General features: G+C 34.9%; 2 protein-coding genes across 2 annotated transcripts; both read right to left on the bottom strand.

Annotated features, from left to right (window-relative positions):
• Window positions 1-7,765: 7,765 nt before the first annotated feature.
• On the bottom strand, window positions 7,766-8,812 carry LOC122290067. Its single transcript, XM_043097591.1, has one exon. The coding sequence runs from the start codon at window positions 8,810-8,812 to the stop codon at window positions 7,766-7,768; it is 1,047 nt and encodes a 348-aa protein (XP_042953525.1).
• Window positions 8,813-14,735: 5,923 nt separating this feature from the next.
• LOC122290131 lies at window positions 14,736-16,980 on the bottom strand. Its single transcript, XM_043097683.1, has one exon. The coding sequence runs from the start codon at window positions 16,708-16,710 to the stop codon at window positions 15,046-15,048; it is 1,665 nt and encodes a 554-aa protein (XP_042953617.1). The 5' UTR covers window positions 16,711-16,980; the 3' UTR covers window positions 14,736-15,045.
• Between the last annotated feature and the right edge of the window lie 9,380 nt (window positions 16,981-26,360).

Below are 26,360 nucleotides of genomic sequence, written 5' to 3'. Positions count from 1 at the left end.
TCTAGGCCTAGCCCTAATTGTGTATCTTCACATCAGCCCAATTTCAACCTATTTTAATAATTAAACACCTGAAAAATGCTAAACATTTTCAAGAATTAAATAAATGTAAAAGACACCAAAGATTCTAAGTAAACGAGTTATGAAACATACAAAATACTTTGAATCAAAACAATTAGGATTGAGAAAATGTGTGAAATAAATTCCCATATCATGACACAAAATAATCGAGCTCGAGCTTTTTATTTATTCTTTTTTTGAGCTCAACTTGGTAAGATAAATTTCCAACTTGAGCTTGTCCCAAAAACTAGCTCAAGTCAAGCTGAGCTCGGCTCAAATTTTTCATTTTTTTTAAATGATTTAATAATTAATAAATTAGATAGATAAAAAGTAAAAAAATCTAATATTGAGTTTGTACAATTAACAAGTAGAACTTCTATTGAATTATAAGATTTTAAAAATTTATAAATAATTCATATCTAACTAGTTGATATTTATCCATAATAACAATATATTATATGCCTATAGAAATTATTAATACATACACATAATATGATAGCATATATCTATTTCATATATGGTTCCCACATAATAGTATATAAAATTATTAAATCTTATCAACAACCTTTTTACAAATTATAAAATATAGCTATGAAGTATATTTAATATATAGAAATAAGTAATTATTAGCTAATATATGCTTATATTATTACCTAATACATATATATATATATATATATATATATACACACACATATAGGTTTATGTATATATTTATCAATATATAGATGAGTTTTAATCAAGTTGAGCTAATGAGTCGACTCGGGGCATAAAAGAGATAGCAGACCTTAAAGAGCGTTAGTCGAGTCGAGTCGAGTTTTTGTGTATATGTTATTTACTAATCAAGCAGATATCTGCGTTCACGGGCGAGCTTTTTTTTTCATGAGTTGAGTTCAATTCAAGTTTAACTGAGCGGGCTATGGAACAGACTGATTCATTTACAGCCCTATGTATGGGGAACCACTGTAGCATCACCAAACCCAAATTCTAAAATGGAGAGCCAAATGGAGCAAATATAAACCCTAAAATTTAGAGAGAAAAAAAAAAGTTTAGGCATGCATGGTCCCCGGCCAGTTAGTTGGTAGAGCTACGATTTTGATACTGAAATTGAAATGATGGGACAGCATTAATAAGACATGGACTTGCCTAATAGAGTTTTTAACTAAATTGAGTACTGTCTTGTCTTCTTCATATAGTGGTCCACGCCTATGTAAGACAAATGAGTTTTAGAACTTATAATATACTATTTGACTTTCAAAGGATCAGAAGACAAATCAGTAGGTGGTATAAACTTTATATTATCGTTTATGGGAAAGCTTTCATCGTCATTGCATTGAAAGAGAATAAATGTTGAGCCTGAAAAATCAATAACTGGATGTGCAAGTTTGACGAGTGTAAAGAAATTAAGATGGAGATAATTGAGCAGTTACCAAGTTTGTTACTGAATAGAAAACTATGAGCTTCTTGCACCCAAAAGAAATAGTTTTCTTCATGGGCATAAAAATGTAATACATGTCAAAAAAAATAAACTTACAATAAAGATAATGCAAGGAATGAGTCCGAGGTAACCTACAAGAAAAGATAATGTTAGCGTTGACTAAGGAGTAAGGATGTACTAATAAGCATAAAAGTATGCAAGGAATGAAACTTTTTTACCTCATAACTGTAGTTATTTAAACCAGCATCCAAGTTTGAAGTTAAATTCACATCACTTTGGTTTTCATGAAATTCATAACGAAAATGAGTAGAGATAGAGGAGGATATACCTGGTCGTGGTGCAGAAATGACGGCAACATGTTCCAAGCTCGGGGGCGGCTGTGAGGAGCTATCGGGACTGCGTGAAGGTGTAGGAATTAAAGGAGCAGAGGAGAAAAAATTAGGGCACGGGTTCTGTGTAAGAATGAAATGGGGATCGATAGGTGGGCTTTCTCTGGAGCTTGGGTCGTGTGTGAGGTTTGGAGAAATTGGGCTCTACAGTTCATCAAATGTCACGTGCCTAGAAACATATATCCGATCCATTAAAGGATCCATGCATTTATATGTATTCTGTGTTCGTGAATACCCAATGAAAATACATGGAATTGATTTTGGTTGTAATTTATGGGTATTGAAAAGTGTTAGCATGACTACAAGAGATACCAAGCTTCAGAAGAAACGAGCTAAAACGTTGAAACCAAGCATGAGGGGCTTGCTTTAAGCCATAGAGCGCCTTTTGAGTTTGCAAACATGAGTAGGGAAGCGAGGATCAACATAACCAAGGGGCTGCTCCATATAGACATGTTCGTTGAGAAATGCATTCTTGAAATCAAGTTGACGCAGAGGCCATCCATTGGGGACAACAATAGAGAGAACAACATGAACAGTGGAGGCCTTGACAACAGGACTGAAGGTGTCTGTATAATCAAGACTAGGGAGCTGAGTATATCCTTTACAACAAGACATGCTTTGAGATGATCAATGGAGCCATCAGACAAATATTTGGTTTGGAAAACCCATTTGGAACCTACAATATTGGTGTTTAGAGGACATGGAACAAGATCCCAAGTATGGTTGGCACGGAGAGCATGAACTTCTTCATCCATAGCGGCAAGCCAAGCAGGATTCTTAGCAGCGAACTTGAAACCTCTGGGCTCAGAGGAGGTGAGTAGAGCATCTAGAAGACCAAAGGTGTGATGGTTGAGATAGGACGGATGACGAGGTTGAAAGACAGCTGCTTTGGCTCTGGTGATCATAGAGTGAGAAGGAAGTGACCAGAGCTAGGCAGAAGAACCATCATGGACCGAAGCAGAAGGTTCAGATCCAACTGTTGGTGCGGAAGGTTACATAGAGGAAGGATATTGAGCTGAAGGCACCTAGACAATAGGAGTGGGCTCAGTTGGAACCTGCAAGGACTCGAAAAAATCATCAGGGCATAAGCGGCATGTCATGTTGCTGGTCCAAGAATTAGATGGATTGGATAGTGACATTGTGGGCATAGTGGGCTGGGTGGGTGTAGGGGAGGAAACAGTACTGGGCTCAAAAAAATTGGAAAAATCAAGAGAGGACATGGGCTGGGCTTGGGAGGTACGTAAGTAAGGAAAATAAGTCTCATCAAATTGTGCATGTCTAGTGATGTAAATCCTAGAGGTAAGCGTGTCAAGGCAACGAAAACCTTTGTATGAGGGACTAAAGCCGAGAAAAATACAAGGAATGCTATGGGGAGAAAATTTATGAGGCGAATAGTCACGTAAACATGGATAGACACGACAACCAAAAGGATGAAAATTAATATAATTGGGAGCCTTACCATGCAAAATTTCAAAGGGAGAGATGTCTCCAAGGAGAGGTGGGGCAACCAGTTGATGATATAGGTGGCTGTACTGAAAGAGTCAACCCAAAAACGACTAGGGACATGTGAATCAAAGAGAAGGGCAAGACCCATTTCAGTCACATGGCAATGTTTGCATTCGGCACGGCCATTTTGGGAAGGGGTATAGGGGCAAGACATTTGGTGGTGAATACCCGAAGAAAGGAGTTGAGATTGAAAGTGAGTGCTACGAAATTCAGCGCCACCATCACTCTAAAAAATTTTAATCTTGTAAGAATATTGATTTTCCACAAATGTTTGAAACTGATTAAAGATGGCAAAAAAAATCATATTTTAATTTCATAGGATAAAGCCATGTAAACCGTGAGTGGTCATCAATAAATAAGACATGATAAGCGAAGCCCATATTAGATTTCATCGAGGATGGGCCCCAAATGTCAAAATGAACAAGACCCAAAATAGAAGAGGCCCGACTAGCACTTGTGGAAAAAGGAAGTCTATGACTCTTAGCAAGTTGGCAAGTAGAACAAATAGACGGAGTAGGCAATAAAGAAATAAGGGAAAGCTGTCGTTTTTTATTTAATAAAGAAATAATAGAGGGGTTTACATGGCCAAGACGTGCATGCCATAACTCATATGAAGCACGCAAAGAGGGATTATTAAGGATGGAAACAAAGGCTATCGTGCCACGATCCAGTACATAAAGACCACCATCACATCATCTTGTTGCCACCACCTTTCCTATTGCTTTGTTCTAAATGGTAAAGCAAGAATCAGTAAAGGTAATAGAGAGGGAATAATCAGAGTCAACATGCTAATGGACAGATGATTTTTGGTTAGACGTGGGACCACTAAAACATCAAGTAATTGAATGTTGGGAGAATGAGAGAGGGTACCCGTATGGGTAATAGGCAGAGAAGCCCCATTACCTACAATAACATTGTCCTTACTAACATAAGTCTCGAAGGAATCAAGGGCAATTGAGTCCGAAGTCATGTGGGCAAAAGCACCGGTGTTAAGGTTCCAGTCGGACGAGGAGCCTTCAGAAAGAGAACAGCCAGTCTGAAAAGCTTCAGTAAGCTGCACAGATGGCTCACTGCAATCATACCAGTTGTGGCATTTATCAACTATATGACCTTCAGTTTTGCAAATTTGACACTGTGGGGTGTAGGATCGACGACCATGTCCAGTGCCTATGGGCTGACCATTATTACGACCATTTGAATGGCCTTGAGAACGACGACTTCCATTGTTACAGAAATGACCATGACCACGTCCACAAGTTGTGGTAAAAGCTGCAGAAGACAGAGAAGGAGATTCAAGTGATTTTTGAAAGAAATCATAACTTTCAGCTTTGGGAACAAGTTCATGGAAGGAGGGTAGCGGCGTGAGAGCCATTTGTGCAGAAGAAAAGGCAGAGAACTTGGTGCCGAGACCATGTAAGAACCAATGAGATTTATCGACATCATCGACTGAGCGTCCAATAGCCATTAGCTAATCACAGAGAGCTTTAAAAGCTTGAGAATATTCAACAATATTTTTGGTTCCTTTCTTAATCAACTGAAGTTCATCCTTGATCCGTATCTCTCAAGTTTTAGAAGTGTGGCTGAAAGCACGTTCTAGTGCAACCTAGACATCCCGAGAGTTTGTGAGACCAATAACTTCGGCCATGGCTTCTTCAGAGAGAGAAGAGATGAGAAGACTAAGGATGCTTTGGTCTTTGAGTTTCCATTCAAGAAACTTGGGGTTAGGAGTGGAAGAACCATTGGTGGTGGTAGGAGAGGGCTTGGGGAGAGAACCATCCACAAAACCAAGACAGTCTTGACATTCAAGCAACGGAATCAACTGGCTCTTCCAAAGCAAATAGTTGCTGGATGAAAGTTCGGTAGTTACCATGTGGACCATGGTATTGAAAGAAAGAGATTCAGCCATGAGAGAAAAGGGGGAAAACAAAAAAGACTGGTATCGAATGTTAATCCAGAGAGGCTCTTGATACCATGAGAATGTTTGTAAATCCACCACATTATAAAAAGGTGGAGACAGTTTTCCATTCATAGAGATAGACATACATGTACAGGTATACAACAAGAAAGGAAAACAATCATAAAAATAAATACAACATCTCTACAATCATGGGTAAACTACTATAATTAAGGCAATGACTAAGAATCAAAGGAGGATCGCGGAGAAGCCTCAACAGGTATCGTATTGCCTTGTGAGAGGGTAGCATAAACATCCAAATTTTTTGCAGTTTGAGATAATTTGAGCATTGACCAAAAAGAACCTCAAACGAAGACTTGTTTTGGGGAAGGGGAGTTGGTTGTCGATTTATGAGATAAGTGGCAATTTGGAATGCATGAGGCCAATAAAAGAGAGGTAAGGAAGTATCATGAAGCAAAGTAAGACCCATCTATACAAGATGACGATGACACCTTTCGAAAACACCATTTCATTGGAGGGTTTAGGGAGCAGTGGTGTAGTGGCTTATACCATGATCGGACAAATATTTTTTTAAACTTGGGAATTCTCCACCATTGTCCAAGTAGAAACTTTTGATGTTGGACTTAAACCTTGTTTCAACAAGTATTTTAAATTGTGGAAAAATGCTAGAAACAAGAGATTTTGTAGACATTGGGTAAAACCACTTGTATTTGGTATAATGGTCCACAAAAATGAGATAATATTGTGCGCCATTGGACCCGGTAATGTGAGCGGGACCCAAAACATTAGTGTATATAATTTCAAGTGGAGATGACTTTGAAGACTTGTAGAGCCAAATGGTTGTTGATGTGCTTTATTTATTGAACAAGAAGTACTTGAAGATGGTAACTTATTTGTAGTAAGAGGAAGGGAAAAAAGATTAACTAGATTTTGAACAACTTTAATCGAAGGGTGTCCAAGACGCTTGTGCCACCCATCGATTGATGTCTGTTCATGCACATAAGCAACCATTTTAAGAGTGGAAGAAGCCTCCATTGAGTTTGGAAACATGTAGATGATGTTCTCACACGCTCCTCTTAGCAGTATCGCCCCCGTGGATCGTTCCTTTACAAGAAAATAAAGTGGGTGAAATTCAAGAAAAACATCATTTTGTTTGGTGAAGTGATGAACGGAAATGAGATTCTTATGAATATTTGGAAAATATAATACATCGTGTAAATGAAAGATTTTTTTAGGTATGGGTAAGGCTAAAGAACCAATATATGTAACCGCCAAACCTGTACCATCACCAAGAATGACTTCATCAATGCCATCATACTTAGAGTGAATTGATAAATGTTGTATATCACCCATGATATTGTGAGAAGCTGCAGAGTCAATTAACCATTTATGTTCTTGACCATCAAATGTTCCTACACAATTAATAGTCATTTCAGAAGGATGTAATTAGGGGCAGGCCTTAGCTGTGTGGCCCACTTGGTCGCAACACTGGCATTTGGGCTGGTATCGTCTTTGGTTTGAATTGGAGTGGCCCGAGTTATTTGTACGCCATTGATCACAAGATGGGCCATTTGAGGAATGATTTTCGCCTTGTTGACGTGAAGACCCTTGACCCTTGTTATTTCCTTTCAATTGCTGAGAGAAGCCAGAACGATGGCTTGTGATTCGCAGCAGCTCATGTGGGTAGTAGCCTCCATCCTTCACAAGTAACTCTCATGCCCAACAAGTAGATCGTGGAGCTCTTCAAAGGCAAGAGATTTTTCTCTAGCCGAACAGGTGTGGCAATCTCACCAGATTCAGGCCCTAACCCGTTGAGGACATAGAAGGTGATGTCATCGTTGGAGATTGGGTGATCGATGAGGACTATCTCATCAGCCAAGCCTTTAATCGCATGAAGATACTCTAGGATTGGGCGATTTCCACACTGAATCAAGGTCAATTCTTCCTTGAGTTGCATTGCCCTTGTACGTGATTTACTTGCATACATAATTGATCATTTTTGGGTATATGTTATTTACTAATCGAGCAGATATCTGCGTTCACAGGCGAGCTTTTTTTTCACAAGTCAAGTTCAATTTAAGTTTAACCAAGTGAGTACCGAACGGGCTACTGAACATACTGATTCATTTACAATCCTATGTATGGGGAACCACTGTAGCATCCACAAACTCAAGCTTTAAAATGGAGAGCCAAATGGAGCAAATATAAACCCTAAAAGTTAGAGAAAAAGAAAGTTTAGGCATGCATGGTCCCCGGCCAGTTGGTAGAGCTACGATTTTGATACTGAAGTTGAAATGATAGGACAGCATTAACAAGACATGAACTTGCCTAATAGAGTTTTTAACTAAATTGAGAACTGTCTTGTCTTCTTCATATAGTGGTCCACGCATATGCAAGACAAATGAGTTTTAGAACTTATAATACTCTTTTTTTTTTTAAACATCATACTTTCATTCACCTTCAAGGAAAAGAAGGAACATGATTACAAAGAGGTCTAACGACCAACTCAACTGAGCTCTCAGCTAGCTCTAAAGATTCCTTAGCTAGACCATGAGCAAACTGGTTGCCACTCCTCCTAACAAAAACTACTTTCCACTGGACCAAACTAGATAGTACCATCCTAGTGTCCAAGAAAACCATGCCCACTCTATCCCATCTTTCAAAATGGTGGTTGATCCTTGCCACAATCTGGAGTGCATCTCCTTCCAGAATAACCGAGTTCAACTCCAATTCCCTTGCCAAGGAAGCTGCATGAAAAGCTCCTAAGGCTTCAGCCAACACAGGTTCAGCCAAGTTGGGGACAGAGAGCTTCTTAGTGGCCAAAATGGAACCCTCATGGTCTCGAGCCACCAGACTTATTCCAATTCTACCTTGATCCACATTCACAGCAGCATCCCAATTTATTTTTACCCAATTAGATGGAGGAGGGGTCCACCTCGAGGGGTGAATAGAGGCCACTTGAGTTTTAACCATCTTACTAGGTTGAGCTGTCTTGAACTCTTCTAGGGACTGGGATGCTTGCCTCAGTAGCATGTTTGGGTGCAAGAATGACCCTTCAAATAGCAGCTTATTCCTTCTTAACCATATGCTCCTAGCAATGACTGAGAACAGGTCAAGTAATTCCCTATCACACAGTAGAGTGAGACATTCATACAACTCTTTAAAGCTGGCTTCCCTCAAAGTGCTTTTTTGAAAAAAGATATGGCCTTGACTCCAAACATCCATGGCTGAACTGCAGCTCCATAGAGCATGGGTGGTGGTCTCCTCTTCTCTGCAGCAGATGGGGCACATAGGAGAGTCCACTATCTTCTTCTTGAAAAGGTTGAGCATGGTGGGAAGAGCCTCAAGACATGCACGCCATAAGAAAGTTTTTGTGGTATTAGGGACCTGCATCTTCCAGCATTCAGACCAGCTTCTCTGTTTCTGTCCCTCTTGATGACTGCCCTCTATGCATTTTGATAGCCTCTTTCTGCATATGATAAGCACTTTTGACAGTGAATGAACCATCTTTGGTGCCCAGCCAAATTAGTTTATCTTAAATACCCAAGGAGCTAATGGGAATTTTTAGTATCATTGCAGCTGTATCTGAATCAAAAGCATCTGAGATCAAGCCTCTATCCCATTGCTTAGTCTCACTGTTAATCAGCCTTTCCACTTTATCATCTTCTTGAAGAATATGTACTGGAGATTGGACCATGTATGTAGTAGGTTGAGGCAGCCAGTTGTCCTTCCATATTCTGGTTCTATAACCATTTCCAATACGCCACAATGAGCCTTTAACCAGCAGTCCCTTTGCTGCATAGAAGCTTCTCCATATGAAGCATGGCCTGTTTCCCACCTTGGCTTGGAAGAAGTCATGTTGTGGATGATACTTCATTTTCAGGACTTGAGCAGCTAGAGAGTTTGGGTATTGAACAAGTCTCCACCCTTGCTTTGCCAGCAATGCCAAATTAAAAACCTCAAGGTCTCTAAACCCCAGCCCTCCTGTAGCTTTCGATCTTCCCATCTGACCCCAAGACACCCAGTGCACCTTTCTTTCATTTTGTAGATGGCCCCACCAGAAATGCTGCATGATTCTGTTAATATCACTTAGCAAGGATTTGGGCATTTTGAAGACCCCCATGCAATAAGCAGGGAGGGCCTGTACCACAGCCTTAAGAAGTATTTCCTTGCCTGCATGAGAAAGGAACTTATTTTTCCAATTTCCTACTCTTGATTTGATTCTATCGATTATGCTCTTGAAGGCAGCATTCTTGGATCTACCTATGAGAGCTGGTAATCCAAGGTACTTTTCATAACAAGATGAAGATCTGGTACCTACAAGGCTTAAGATGTATTCTTTTGTAGCTGGTTTAGTGTTTGGGCTGAAGAAGATAGAGGTTTTTGTCTTATTTAGTTTCTGGCCAGAGGCTTCTTCATAGAGGTTTAACAGAAAATGGATAGAGGACCAGTCCCTTGCATTTGCTCGACAGAAGAGCAAACTATCATCCGCAAAAAATAAATGGTTGATGCTGAGTTTCCCCCTGCAAATTGGAAAGCCGTGAATCACTTTGGAGTCTTCAGCATGGTTCAACAAACTGCTTAACACCTCAGCCGCCAAAATAAACAAGTAGGGAGAGAGAGAATCTCCTTATCTAATGCCTCTAGAAGGATTGAAGCTGCCTTGAGAATTTCCATTTATAAGAATAGAGTAGGATACAGTAGAGACACATTTCATGATTAGTCTAATCCATCTACTATTGAATCCCATTTTTGCCATGACCTTCCTCAAGAACTCTCACTCCACCCTATCATAGGCCTTGCTCATGTCCAACTTAATAGCCATATAATCTTGCTGCCCTTTGCCTTTAGTGGACATTGAGTGAAGTGTTTCGAAAGCTACAATGACATTATCAAGGATCATCCTCCCGGGAATAAAAGCATTTTGTGTAAGGGCAATGATGAGAGGAAGAATCTCCTTCAGCCTGTTAGATAGAACTTTTGAGACCACTTTGTAGATGACATTACAGAGGGAGATAGGCCTATATTCTAGTACTTTCTGAGGATTCTTGATTTTTGGTATTAAGACAATGAAGGTATTATTAATAGGAGCAATCTCACCTCCTTCATTTAATATTTCCAGGGCTGCTTTAGTGATATCCTCTCCTACAACTTCCCAATGAGACTGGTAAAACAAGGCTGGAAAACCATCTGGGCCAGGAGCACCCATAGGATTCATATGAAAAAGAGCAGCCTTTATCTCTTCTGCTGTAAACTGTTTGGATAGCTTGGAGTTCATCTCTCTATCTACTTTGTGATGGACATGATTCAAACAGACATCCACATCTCTTGGACTTGAAGAGGTAAATAGATCTTGAAATTACTAGGAAAATAATACAGAGATTTCTCTCGGATCAGTAGTTTCAACGCCATCATCCTTTATAATTTTTTGAATTCCATTGTTTTTCCTCCTCTGGTTAGCACACCTGTAGAACTTATAATACTATTCGACTTTCAAAGGAAGACAAATCAGTATGTGGTATAAACTTTATTATATTATCGTTTATGGGAAAGCTTTCATCGTCATTGCATTGGAAGAGTAAATGTTGAGCTTGAAAAAACAATAACTGGATGTGCAAGTTAGACGAGGGTACAAAAATTAAGATGGAGATGGATGAACAGTTACCAAGTTTGTTACTGAATAGAACTATGAGCTTCTTGCTACCAGAAGAAATAGTTTTCTTCGTGGGCATAAAAATGTAATACATGTTAAAAAAAAAAAAAAAAAAAAACTTACAATAAAGATAATGCAAAGAATGAGTCAGAGGTAACCTACAAGAAAAGATAATGCAAGGAATGAGTCCGAGGTAACCTACAAGAAAAGACTAAGGAGTAAGGATGTACTAATAAGCATAAAAGTATGCAAGGAATGAAACTTTTTTACTTCATAACTGTAGTTATTTATAATCAAATCTTACACTATATATATTCACTTAATTAATATATAATTTATTATATTTATTATTTTATTTTAATTTTTAAATATATATATATATATATGTATTTAGATAGAAATATAAAAATAATAAATTATATTTTAATTAAATAGATTGGGAGTAAAGTTTATACGTAGAATTTTTCATTTATAATAGAGCCTTTAAACTATATATTGTGCAAGGGACATCCTCTTAGGGCAACTGTACCTTAGGTGGCTGCATTTAATGCTCCCTTATGAGGATCTTGTACGCCATTGGAGATGGCTCGGATTCATAAAGTTTTTTTAAAATTTTTATATAAAGTATAATAAATAATTTAAATTTTTAAATTTTAATAATATTAAAAATAATATTTTAATAATATTTTATTTAATTTTTTTTATCTAAAATTATCTTATAGCATCTCATCTCTGAATTCAAACTAACCTTTATTAAATATTGCATTTTATTCAATATTATCTTCTTTAAAGTGATGAGAGTCTCTATCTCGTTAGCTTTCATCGCTTTAAAGTCTCGTTTAGAGAATGAGATAAAATAAAAATTTATTAATATTGATAAATTAGTTTGTAAATAGTAATAAAATAATTTGAATTAATATATTTTATTAAATTTTGAAAAAGAAGAGTTAAAATATTGAATATAAATATTATAAAGTTAAAATATTATTTTTACTTTAGTATTTAAAAAAAGTATAATTATTTTGTATTTTATTTAAAAATTTGAAAAAGATTATAACGATAAGATAATAATTAGATAAAAAAATTTAAAATTTAAAATTAAAAAGTGTTTAGATTTAAATTATGTTTAGAAATGAGATTATAAAAAATTTTAAGGTAAGGTAAGATAAGATAAGTTAACTGGAAAGATATCTCTTTTATATGTTGTATATTTAATGATTTGACATCAATTTTTCGTGTCAAGAGACATTTCCCCAAAAGAGGAGCAATTAGCTTTGCTTGGCCATCTTTCAAGGAGTTGAGTGTGATCTATCGACTTGTCCACCGCCTCACCATCTGGATGGTGACTTGTCCACCATCTTGTTCTGAATTTGGTTGCGATTTTACCTTCGGCTTCTTGTGAGCGCTGGCCCATTTTAATGTTAACACTAACTATAATTTAATTAATAATTTAAATATAATTAATTTTAACTTTTTGGGTCTAACTAGCTGTGTGTGGTGGCTTGTCCGACGGACCAGGGAACTAATCAGCCTTGACAGCCCATATACCCAACAATTTTGAATAGTCACCTATTCAAACACATTCACCGTTTGTTTGAAAAAGTGGGTGGTGACCAAATATTCTGATATCAATGAGCGGTGGGTAGGTACCTTTACCATAATAGTTCTCTTTATTTGAAGAACATTAATGAATCTAGTGTTTCTTAAACAAGATAATAAATTTAGACTTCCTTAAAAGGTAGACCTGTAAGAGTTATTTTATATATATATATATATATATATATATATATATATGTATGTATAGGAAACGCATTCCAGAACTTGGAAATGCTTACATAAGACTCAGCTTATGTAAGAGTTGTGCTCTTTAGTTTTTATATAAAAATAAAAATAAAAAAAAAATAATTACAAATAGATTTCATAAAAATAAATTTATAAATTAATATAATTTAATGTGATATGATAGATTGTAAAGTTATATTTATTATAAAATAAATTTAATATATCATATGAAATCACCTGTAAATTTATTTTTTTGTAAAATTTCTCTGGCTATAATTCTTTTCTTTTACCATTCTTGGATAAATTTATGAGTAAGACGCATTAGTGGTATGTTAGAACATTGGCATTGACTTTATCAAAACCGTCTCTAAAATTTGATAAAAAATACATATTTTTCATAAATCCAAAACCTCTTTAACAATAATTCTACATTAGATTAGCTATTCGATTCATCAAAATAATAATATAATATTATTCTTTTAATAATCATATTTTTAATTTTTTTATATATTTTACAATTACAATAACCATATGTTAATTAATAATTTAATTTAATACTTAAATTATTGTTTCCAAACTAATTTTTTTCCTCATCTTAATTAAATTATTTTTTTTCCCAACTATTAGTATCTTCAAAACTATTAATATCCATTGCGTTAACTACCAGTATTGAAAATCAAATCAATTAACTTTTCTCTACATCCATTAATCCACATAGTTTCGCTCGTTCAGATCCTAGAAATAATTAGTGCTTTGAAACCTTAGTCCAATCCTTTTTGGCTAAGCCCGCCCAGACCCGCAATAATCATTTAAACAATAATTCTATGAAGTGGGAATCGTACCTTCGATGGTCATCGCCATTGTCAAAAGAACTCGAATTCGCCCAGGAAAGAGGAAAGCACTCAGAAGAGGCGGTTGTCGAGATTAAAACTAGAATAAAATATAAAGTTGATGAATGAATAGTAGCCCTTCAAATTTGAAAAAAGTCCAACATTTACTATAGTTCAAATCTTGTCATAGATGTCTTTACCAAATTTCTTAGACATATCATCAAATTTTGAAGCTGGCTAGGTTTTTGACGAAGCCAACGTTGATTATATTAGAGGTGAAATAGATTTTTTCGATTCTTTGAATTGACGATATCAATAAATTGGAAAGGCAAACCACTGGAATAAATAAGGTTCACCGGACTGAGCTGTCTCATTTCATGTCCAACCGGGGTGTCGATATTGCAATTTGCACCAAAACAAAAGGCTTTTTAATTGTCTCATTTCATGTCCAAACAGTTTTTTTTTTTTTTTTTAAATAAAAAATAAAAAATTAAAAATTAAAAATAAAAAGAAGAAGAAGAAGAAGACGGGCATTGAAGTCTTGAAGGAAAAACAGTTTTGCAGATCCCTACTTGTTTAGGTAACTGCCAACACAAAGAGTGCAATTTCAGGCAACGCGTAGAGCAAATGCACGTGGTCAGGAACAAATGCACATGTATTAGGTGGACATCAAACAGGGGAGACCTGCCAAATTGCAAACAGGTACTAAACTAATGTGAAAATCTAAATTATTAAATTGTGTGGAAACCAACTAATTCGTCTAAATAATTGAAGTTTTTGTCCCAGAAACGGGAGGAGAAGAGACGAGTTGCCTTGCCTGCCAACCTGGTTTCAGGGCCACAAAGCAACCTTTTCCTTGCTGCATATGATAATGAAATGCTTCTCAAATGCTTAAAACCAAGTTCCACAATTCTTTAAAACGTATCAGCCACGAAGATTTCTTCTACTCAATAAAATTAGAGAACACTGGGCAATAATTGGCAAACAATTTCTTATAGAGATATCTAATTAGTATCAATGCTGAAAATAACTCCCTGGAATACAGAATGAGTGCTTCGTGCAGAAAGAAATGGAAGTGAATGAGCAAGAAAGACAGAGAGAAGCCTTGCTCTGTAAGTTGTTAGCTTAAATAGAACTAGAAGAAAGAGTACAAGAACAAAAGTCGGAGCAGAAAGCAATAAAATTTATTAAGTTTTTGAGTGGGGGAAAAACAATAAAATAACTCGAATCCAGTTAGGTCACCAAACCTATATCATGTCTCTACACAGAAGAAGTATTCATCAAGAATTAAGCTAGCAACATCGGCTTTTCTACCGCAAATAAACAGCGCTTATGAACATTAAAACAGATAAAAACAAACCAAAAAAATAACTGAAAAAGAACAAACACGACTATTTTACATACAGATCAATAGAAATGATCCTCCTGTTCCTATAACCATGTTTTTGCGCCGAATTCAACATCAAATTCCGTTGCTAAGGTCTGGAGAAAACGCCCAAAATCTTACTACGACCAAGGCTATCCAATAGTTTCTTGGACCCCTCAATATCCATCTCAACAAGCTTCTGCAAGTAAACACAAGCACCGGCAGCAACCATTTGTTTCCTACACTTTTTTGAATGCGCAAGTGAGGCTAATATAGAAACAGGGTATTGCTTATCTAAATTCTGAACCGAAGGATCCAAAACCTGGACTGCATTCCCCATTCCCCTCTCATCCTTCCTGAAAACCTTCCGATTCCCTGCATATAACATCAAAATCGACAAGGCCTTGGCGGCCGCTTCTTTCTCTTCCACAGCCTTACCATCCAACATCTTGATTAAAGGACCAATGCAACCACATTCACCAATCTCTTTCCGAGTTCTTGTGCTGAATCCCAGCTCGTACACAGCACGAGCCGCCGCAACTCTCACCCCTAAAACGCCACAATTCAAGACCCCCATAAGCCGGGCTACAAACCCATCTGAAACAACAACTTCAGCGATTATGGGGCACGAGGCTAAGTGCCTCAACAAGTCCACCGCGACTTCGAGACTCTGAACCGTAGGAGCCGAGTCCCAGAAATTCTTCAAACACTCAATCCCACCTTCCTTGAAAAGTTGAAGCTTCAAACTTTCATCCTCGGAGATCAAATTGCATAAACACCCAATTGCATTTTCTTGCGCCAATACAGTCCCCGAACTTGCAAGCCCCAAAAGAACGGCGACCCCATTTTCCTCGACAAAATTCTCTCTGATTTCACTGAACACAGCGAGATTTCTCAGAACCCCAGCAGCGAAAGCTTGAGAACCCGGCGTGCCGGCCTGGCAAATCTCCAGCAGCGACGAAACCCCACCTCGAGACCCAATCGCCCTTGCGTTCTCCTTCGAAAAGGTCAGCGCTTGGAGGGTCACACAAGCTTTCTCCTTGGCGAATCCACTTCCCAAATCCAAAACACGGAGCAAATGGTTCAAAACCAACAAACCCTCGGCGATCAGCACATGTTTGCTACTATCCACCGTAGAGATCCTAGAGATCGCGGCGAGGGCCTTCTCCTTCATCTCCCAGGAGGAGGAGCTATCGAGTAGGCGAACGAGCACAGGAACCATTCCCTGCGCCACGGCGATCATCACGTTCTTGTCATCTGCTTCGAGAAGCCTGAGCAAGGAGTCCATGGCCGAGTTCTTGGACTCAGCGCTCCCAATCTGCAAGCGGGTAATCAAGCCCCTCGACTCAGCCCGAGCGGCCTCTCTCTTAGAGGAAGAAGAGGTGCTCGGGGCGACGCCGTCTCGGAGAACCCCGCTCTTGATCAGAATATCGGAATCCTTGACGTGGCGATCGAGCTTGGCTAGGACGGAATCGATGTCGCTCTGGGTCTTGAGCTTACCATCTGAAAAATTAGGGGTCTGACACTTGTGGCAGAGGGAGACGGCGTCGGTCAATGTGTGGGAAATGGAGTGGAGGAGGTCGAGAGAGAGAGGGATGGATGAGGAAGAGTTGGGGAAGTCGGCGAAATCGGAGAGGTGAATTTGGAGATCAGTAAGCTTGGCTCTGACTAGAGACCATTTTCCTCTGAAGGTCTCAGCGTGTGGGATACAGTCTAGGAGCGAACAGATGAGGTGGTTGGAGAGGGTTATTGGGTCGTTTTCTGGTGCTTTCATGGCTGACGTCGCGAGCGAGCTTGCGAGCTTGCTTGCTTTTTCAGCGAACAGAGAGAGAGGGAGAGAGAGAGAGAGAGAGAGTTTTGTTAGGGTTTTGAGAGACAGGGTAGAGATAAAAGGTGAGGGGGATGGATGGATGTATGGATGTATTGTAGGGAAAGGGGCGAGGCAGAGGAGCAGGAAATGAAATGGAGGAAGAAATGGTAGCACTTCAGCAGCGACAGACAATGGAGACGCGACTTTGGAGAGTGGGGACGGTCAGTCTATCTAAGTAATTATTAAGTGATTATGCAGTATGCACTATTATTTATATAAATAATCTAATAACATAATATTTTAATAAAAATCTAAGTTTTATATTATTAAAATGAGTTGGCGTTGATTATTAATATTTAATTCTTATTAAGAAATAGAAATAATCCAAGATAATACAAAGTGTCCCATGATAAAATAAAAGTAGAGAAGAATATGATCGATTGTGTAATTTATAACTAGATGGACAAAAATAAGTTGTTTTGGAATTATTATTATTTGTATTAGAAAATTATAGGGTTGCAATTAGTTTTGCACGTCATATCATATCATAGAAATTTGACTATATAGTTCAATCTAAACTTAATCTGTTAAACTAGAAATGGGTCAGACATTTAAATCTTAACACGATTTACTTAAATATATGGTCATATCGTGTCACCCATTTAATAATTTATTAGAAACCGATGAACACAAAACAATATATTTCAACTTATTTCATATAAATTAGTTAAACTGACCTAAATAACTCATTTGATATGATTAATATAATTTTAAATAAAAGTTAAAATCTATATTTATTAGTAGACACAATATCTAAAATAATAATAAAACTACTTACTAACAAAAAATATCCATATTTATTAAAGTTTAACATATAATAAAACAAATATTATAAATCCAATAATAACAATTATAAGTATGGGTCTATAATTACAATCTCAAAAATAAAAATATAAGGATATTTAGAAATATAAATATTATAACTCAACAATAATAAAAATTTAGTTTTTAAATAAATTTTAAATAAATTATTGCGGATTAAGTAGATTGACCTATTATTGACCTGCTTTTTAATCATATTTTAACGGTTCAACCCGTTTTGACTTGAATCTATTTATATCAAATCTAAACATGCTAATTTCATATTGTCTTCATATATTGAATTCACGAGTCGTGACATATATTACCATCCTAAACTGTAGATTACATATTGATTATTGTTAATGTGGCAGGTTTTAATTTGTAAGTAGAATTTATAAATTTAAATATTATAAATTAAATAATCTCATATCAATTATATTGATTGTTCTTCCACCAACTTGTGAACAGAACGACGAGAAATATTACTTATTTGTGAGGCGTTTGAATAATTGAATGACCAATATAATTTATAACTAGAACTTCAATAAAAAATAAGAAATAAAAATAAATAAATAAATTGTTATTTTCCTTGCAACTTACTCTCTAACAATGATCCGGGATAGGCCAAAAGCGTGATGATCTAATGATATATAATTCAGTTCTTCAAATAGAAAACTCCTCACCCTCTTATAAAAAAAAAATAAAATAAAAAAAAACAAATGATACTGAATTGGGTATCAAATTTAACTGCTCGTATTATTCATCCCAATGCTTTTAAATACTCTCATTTCTAAGGGATTTCATTTTTTTTTCTCTCTTAAATTACTTTTATCTAAAGTTTCTAACCGATTTGGTAAACAAGTATGAAAACGACTTTCCTTTATCTTCATCCGTTAATTATCATTTAAAGCTTTAAAGTTTAGTGTAAAATTTTTTCAAATATATATTATGTCATAAAATCATTTTTATTATAAATCATTAAATCGTTTCAGATTATAATAAGAACTTATATTCCTTTTTAACTTTGTTGTGTCCTTATGTTTTCCAATAATGATATATTTTAAATATTTTTTTAGATATTTTGCCAATTGGGTCTGTAAAGGGGAGAGAAATGGGCTTGGGTCAAAGATAATTTGAGAGTTGTATGAAAATGATACTCTTATTTTTAGAAGTTATTGTTGTGATTTTTTTTCTTTACTTAATATTTAAGTAAATATTTTTAATAATATTATAATTTTTTTATTTTTTATAAAATACTAAAATATATTACAAAAATTCATCAAAAAGAAAAACTTCAAAACATCTACCGGAGCCCGCAGCTGGAGCTCCCGGCGATGGGATAAGCACCACCCGAATAACAAAGAAACACGAGAAATCAAAATCAATGGAGTGAGATCTGAGAGTGGGGAAGGAGAGTACTGTTTTATTAGTAAATCGGAAATTGAGCCGAAAAGTCAGATATCTGGGTTCACAGCTTTTAGCGTGGGACCCAATTCGCCTTTCAATAAATACGGTATCCTTTACGAGTTTAATTGACAGCTTGGATAGCGAAAGCTTCCCGGCCTGGTCCACCCTCTTTTTTCGAGCTGTCTCCTAACCTCACCATGCGTTTCCTCACAGCATCTCTTTTGTTCACATGATCATTACACACCATTGGGCCGTGACGGTTGTTTCGTATCTCTAACTTGTTTGCCCTTTGTTTACCTTGGCTTTGCTTTTTAGGCAATTACATATTTGATGATGACTTCGCGGGAGCACTCAATTAAGTAAATAAACAAAACTGCAGGCGGGAGATAATTACTTCTTCATAAATCACAATGTCCCCCCACACAAATTACAAAAAAACAATTTTAATCGTTATTTTTTCATCCGAATGATTTTTTTTTCATTTTTTTATAAATGTTTCATTGTGGGGTTTGAACTATTACCGTCATAAAAAAAAAAATTATATAAAAATAATTTTATAAATTAAAATAATTTTATAAAATAGATTAAATTGATTTTATAATAAAATGAATTTAATATTTTGATAAATCACACCAAATCACGTCAATTTATAAAATTAAGTTTATATAATCTCTTTATACTTAAAATCTTCCTCTTAATTTTTTAAAAATATTGTATGTCGCTTGCTTCCTAACTTATAACTTATGTGAACACATAAAAAATTTAATTTCTTTAGTCATTCTTTTTAAAAAGAGTATACACCACTTATAGAATTTATGAGTTTATTTAATATTATTGAAAAACATGATAAAGTACTACTATGTAAGTAGAATTTAATGGTAGGTTCGGGTAACGAAAAATTATCATAATTTTTTTCATAAATTCATTTACAAGTATCACTCGATCATAAAATATTTTTTAATTTTAAATTCTTAACTTTTTCATTTAATTATTTTATAACTATTAAAATTTTTACAAACTTTAAATTAAAACACAAAATCAATATAATTTTTTCAAACATTAAAATAAAATTTATATTTAAATAATTTTTTAATTTTATAATATTTTTATTCAATTTTTTCTCAGATTTTCTAAAATTCAATAAATATCTTAATTCAAATCATTTCATTACTATTTACAAAATTATAATTCAAGTGTAAAAAAACATGATTTGTACCGTCTTAAAATTTCAAGTCCCACAAATTTTCAGTAAAGAAAAAGAGTAATATTAGATGTAATTTTAGAATATACAAGTATTGCACATTGTCTGATCAAAAAAGGTTTTTTTTTTTTTTGAAGTCTTTAAAAAAAATTATAAGATTGTACAAACTTCTCGCATTGTCCTTAAAAAAAAGTAGAATTCACTATAAAAAAAATAATTTTTTCTTATGGAGTCCATGAATTTTACATAATTTATAATTATATAACCATTTCCCATAAAAGAAATCTTGTAAATAGGGGACACGAATGCAAAATTCACTTTTTAATAGTGATTCCATTTTTTAAAAAAAGTAAATACATGGTACTTATATATTTTAAAACCATTATCAAACATTTTTATTTTTAAGAGAGGGCGTGCCCCCACCAATGGAAATAAGATCAAAACTAAAGAATAATGCTATTTGGTCATTGGAAATCCACCTTTTGGATGGCTCTCTTAACACAAGTGGTTTATTAAAAAAAAAAATTAAAAATAATGATAGATAAAGTCTTAAAATATACAAAACTCGTGTACTCCTTTGAATAAATGGGATTTATTGTTAAAAATCATTTTTTTACGTAGATCTAATATTTAAATATCTTTTTAAAAATTGGTGTGCGAGATTTACACATTCTAAAATTATAAATATCTTTTTTCTAAAACCACACAAATACAAAAGTAGTATAAAGAATCTAGAATTTTAGTCTTCATGCTTTTATATTTTTAGATGCCCTTTTATTTTAAACATGATTTTTTTCTAACTAATCGCGTGGTACCATAAGATAATTCTACAAATTAATTAGAGAAATGATATTTATATCATAAAATATATAAGCACGACGCTCTCCTTTTAAAAGCTGAAGTAAATAAATATAGATACTACTTGAAAAAAAATAAGTTTTTAATAATAAATACTATATATTTTTAAAGGATTACGAGGAGGATCATACGGCCAATAATAGTACTTAACAGTACTCAATTAATTATGATACAACTATTTGCCAGTATTCTACCTACATAGTAGGCGTCGAGTTATAACTACGAAGAAACACATGTCCCTAACTTCAGGAACTTAAGGCTTTACTGTTAGAGGATTCCGTGTAGATAAGAATTTTTTATTTTAAATGAAAATTTAAAATATTATTTTTTAATATTATTATTATTTTAAAATTTAAAAAAATTGAATTAAGATTTGAAAACGTTGAATTATTTATTATATTTTATGTAAAAATTTAAAAAAATTATAATAAAAAAATCAAATAAAATGAAAATTTTATGTTTTATTTTACTTGTCAAACCTAATCATGCGAAATTCTCGTTGCAGCTCTCTTTAGTCGAGGGCCACGATCACTTGGGTTGCGCCGTGAGATAAAATCAGACTGAATTTGAATATTGTGGTAATTTTAAATGATGTGAATTAATTTTTCTATAATATTATTTTATAGATAAAATATATTTAAATATATAAAATAGATTGAAATACATATAAATTCTTTTATAAAAAAATTAAAATAATAATAAATTTTATCAATGATTAATTTAAAATAGGTGGGTCTCATTTCTATATATAAACTTTAATTTAGCTTCCTTAATTTAGCCTGATTTCATTGTCTGTGATCAAATAGCATATATTAAAAATGTAGTGGTTGGACTTTTTACATTAGTGAACATTTCGCCAAACCATATTCTGCTGATCAGGCCATGTGTTCTGTCTAGTTTATCATCATTTTGCCTTTAATATATATATATATATATTTATATATATCTATATATGAGTTATTGAGAGAAAAAATTAGGCCTGTCTCTATCTCTGTCAGTTTATTTATTTTTGTTAGTTTGTGGAATTTGAGGCAATAGGTATCTTCAAAGGACGTACGTAAAGCGCACGATGTGTAGCAGTTGTCATGCACGTAAGTATCAAGTGGTTAAAGCACATGAATCCGAGTGTTTAGGTTGTTTAGGTATGAAAGATAGGTGGGGGTGGAGTTGAATATTTCATCTAATTAATTGAAGGTCAATGCTTTTCACAATTACTTATGATATGGTCTCAATTATTTGTCACTATTTTATTATTTTTATTTTGTAGGAAAATCCACATCATCCTATGCACACGTACGAAGGTTCCATCAATTGACTTTCTGATCTTTCACAATATCATATAAGATAGGCAATAACGTTTCGATTATCCATTTTATTTTTAATTATATTATTTGTCAACATCATATATAAGACTTTATTAAAAGCTAGTTATAGAATAAGGTTTGATTTTGATAATGAATTGAAATGGTTTGTAAATAATAGTGAGATATTTGAATTGAGATGAGATGAGATGAGATAAATTAGAATTAGTTTAAATTAAATTTTTTTGAGATTTTGGGAAAAAAAAAGAGAGAAAAAGTTGAATAAAAATAAAATATCAAAAATTCTATATGCAGTCACTTTTATGTACTCCACTAATATAATTAGTTGTGTCACATTTTTTTAATATAAAATAACTGATTTGACTAATCACATTAATAGAGTCTGTTAAAAATATATAAAAGTGATTATTGTAGCAAAACTTATTTTTTATGTTTTATTTAAAAGTTTAGAAAAATTATAATAATTATGTAATAATTAGATTAAAAAGTTGAAGATTTAAAATTAAAAAATATTTATATTTATAGTATCTTTCTATCTAAACAAGACTTAACAAAAACAAATAAGCGTGAGAGTACGATTATTGTATAAAAAAGTTAAATTAATTGATGAGGAATGTGTGTACGTACGAGCGTAATAACAAAATCTGAATGCAGAGGAATGTGAGATCGGACGGCAAAATGGAGAGTAATGGGCTGTTATCCGTCCGGATTAATCCGGATTCAATCCGGATGAATAACTGGATCCAATCCGAATATCTGGATTGTAATCACATATCCAATTTTTTTTCTTTTTTTTGGCTTAAATCCGGATTGAATCCGGGTTTTTACATATATATTTTTTTAAATAAGACTATAACCTAAAACAATGTTTTATAGCAATTTTTTTTTAAATAAATTCTGATATCATCCTTAAATTGCCCAAATTTCTTTAAAAAAATAATTTAAACACTTCTTAAAAGAATTCTATAAAAAATAAATTAAAGAACAAAATAATTAAAAATGCAAAATAAATAATATTGTTATTACATCACAATGCAAAACAAAATTTACATAGAGCAAAATAAATAATAATACATCACAATTAATTAAACTAATACTTAGCAATCCAAAATAAATAACATTGTTAAATATTTTTTGGATCATTTTAACAGTCTTGTGAATATTTCCTCCATATCAAATGTTGGGTACTTTTTTCTCAGCACACGAACCTGGATTACAAAAAAGAGAGAAAAGTCAAGGAATGAACAAGAGAATCAGACTCATTTAAATCCATCTGCTCTCGGACCACAGTCAGTCTGGTAAACAATTTATTTCAAAAAAATAAGCAATACGAACAAATAAACAATTTTTTTTTTTTTTTTTGGCTTCTGAAAGCAAAATATTTGACACTTGAACGCTCAGAAGCAGGAACTACTGACTAGAAGGAAACCAAACAATTGCCTAGCTTTATATATTATAAAATGCAAAAGAAAATCAAATGAAATTCTCACCTGAGCTATATATTCAGCAAGGCCATGAATTTGCAATACGCAAGGATATAGTGTCATAAGCAAGAAGGAAAAAGTTAAATAGAACACAATTCCAAGGGAAAGTAAAAGTTATACTCTTATGAGTAAAGCAAAGAAATCACTAATATAATAACCAGAAAGACCACTGCACCATTTTGTCAATCTGATAAGTTGTAGTTTGAAAACCTACAAATCACCTTATTATCACAACCACAAAATTGAAACAATTTGAAATGAGAAGATAAAATGTCAAAATTATACTTTCAGGCACATTAAAGTAACAAAGTAACTAGATTGCTAAATAAATACACTCCTGAAATTCTCTCTGCGTAGAGGTTCTCTCCCCTGTCCCAGTGCAGGTTTTTTCTTCTTTTTCTTTTGTCTCCTGTCTCAATGGCAGATGAGATTGAATCCTTATACCAACATTTGTCTCTATCCGAGAAAGAGAGAAGTGAGATTCATGTGGATCCTAATGTTTTGGAACCAAATATTCTAAGTGGTGAACGTTGTCTGGTGATGTCATTGTTGTCGGATCGGTATTATAATCGTGAGGCCCTCAAGAGCATGATGAGGAAAGTGTGGCAACCAGTTCATAAAGTGAGTTTTAAGGATTTGGGGCCTAAGCTTATTCTGGTGGAGTTTGTGGACGAGCGTGATAAGCAACGTGTTCTTCGTGAGGGACCTTGGTCATTTGATCGAAACTTAGTTCTGTTGCAATGACTGGAAGGTGATCGACAGGTAACTAAAATTAAAATTTCAGAAGCTTCTTTTTGGATTAGATTACATGAGATGCTGTTAAATGCAATGAATGAGGAGGTGGGACGCCTTATTGGTAACAAGATAGGAACTGTGGAGGAGGTTGATGGTGAACAAGGCGAGGCTGCATGGGGAGAATTCATGAGAATTAGAGTCAAGATGGATATATCACAGCCCCTTATGCGTGGTGTCAAAGTTAATTTGGGTCAGTATGGTATATGTTGGATCCGCTTTGTCTATGAACGCTTGCCAAACTTTTGCTACTGGTGTGGCAAACTTGGCCATCAACTTAAAGACTGTGAGGTTGCTGGCCCTCAAGAGACACGAGTTGCTGATCAATTACCATTTGGGCCTTGGCTACGTGCTGGATCATTGCAACGCAGAGGGAAGGAGAGTACTGAACCTCAGACTTCAGCTCATATGAAGTCTACACCGGAAGTTTCATCAGGGAGTGAACGACAGGCCACTGGTGTCCAGCTAGGAGGTATGGAATCGACAGAGAAGAGAGAGGAGAACAAGGAGACGTTACAAGAGAATGAGTTATTTGATGTTTCTGTTATGCATGAATTACGGGAGGAGGAGTTAATGGGAGATAACGTAGCATGTCATAATATGGCTATGATGACTCCGGGTGTTATAACTAATATGCCAACTAAGCAGGATTCCTCAAAGCATGACAGAATGGAAAAGGTTCAGTATCCATCATATGAAGATACTAATATAGTGGCTGAACAAATGATGATTGATACAAGTGGGCTTCAGCCCATAGGAGAGGAGGAAACACAACCAAAATCAAAGAGGGGCAGGCCTATTAGAAAGTGGGTCAGAATGTGTCACGTAGCTCATGCAGATACTGGAGTGTCTCTGGTAACAGAAGTGAAAGGTAAGAGGAAGGCTTCTTCTACTCAACTGATTTCTTCTATTCAAAAACGTAGTAGGAGAGATATGGTTGAAAGTGAGGATCTCAGTTTAAACACAACGGTGGTGGCTGTTCAGCAGCCTCGCCGAGAACAATGAAAACTATAAGCTGGAACTCTCGTGGGCTTGGGAACCCACGAGGAGGTAGAGCTCTCTGTGACTTAGTCAGGAGAGAAGATCTTGTGGTTTTATTTTTAATGGAAACAAAGTTGACTAGTAGACAAATGGAAAGAGTTCGTGTGAGAGTTGGGCTTGAATGCTGTTTTGCAGTGGATAGTGATGGAAGGAAGGGTGGTGTGGCATTATTATGGAGGAAGGAAATAAAGTTATCTATAACAAGTTACTCTTTGTTTCACATTGATGCCAAAAGTAGTGAGAATGATGGAGGGTTGGAGTGGAAATTCACTGGTTTGTATGGACACCCAGAAACTGAAAAAAGAGAGGAAACATGGAGTTTACTTAGAACACTGAGGGTAGAAGGAAATATACCATGGTTGGTATGTGGTGATTTTAATGAAGTACTCAGTCAACAAGAGAAGTTGGGGGGCAGGCCACGACCAGAGAGGTTAATGCAAGCTTTTAGAAGTGTACTTGATGATTGCAATTTGATTGATTTGGGATTTGAGGGCCAGAAATATACATGGTGTAACAGAAGATATGAAGATGGGGTGGTTAGTGAAAGACTGGACAGGTTTATTGCTACTCCTTCTTGGAAAGTATGTTTTCCCCATTTTCGAGTTGTGCATGGTGTTGCTGCATCTTCTGACCATGTGCCTATCATTC

Source organism: Carya illinoinensis, chromosome 12 (genome assembly GCF_018687715.1).
Source record: "Carya illinoinensis cultivar Pawnee chromosome 12, C.illinoinensisPawnee_v1, whole genome shotgun sequence".
Classification (NCBI taxonomy): Eukaryota; Viridiplantae; Streptophyta; class Magnoliopsida; order Fagales; family Juglandaceae; genus Carya; species Carya illinoinensis.
The sequence above is the reverse complement of the archived record's forward strand: the minus strand, read 5'-3'. Positions and strand labels throughout refer to the sequence as shown.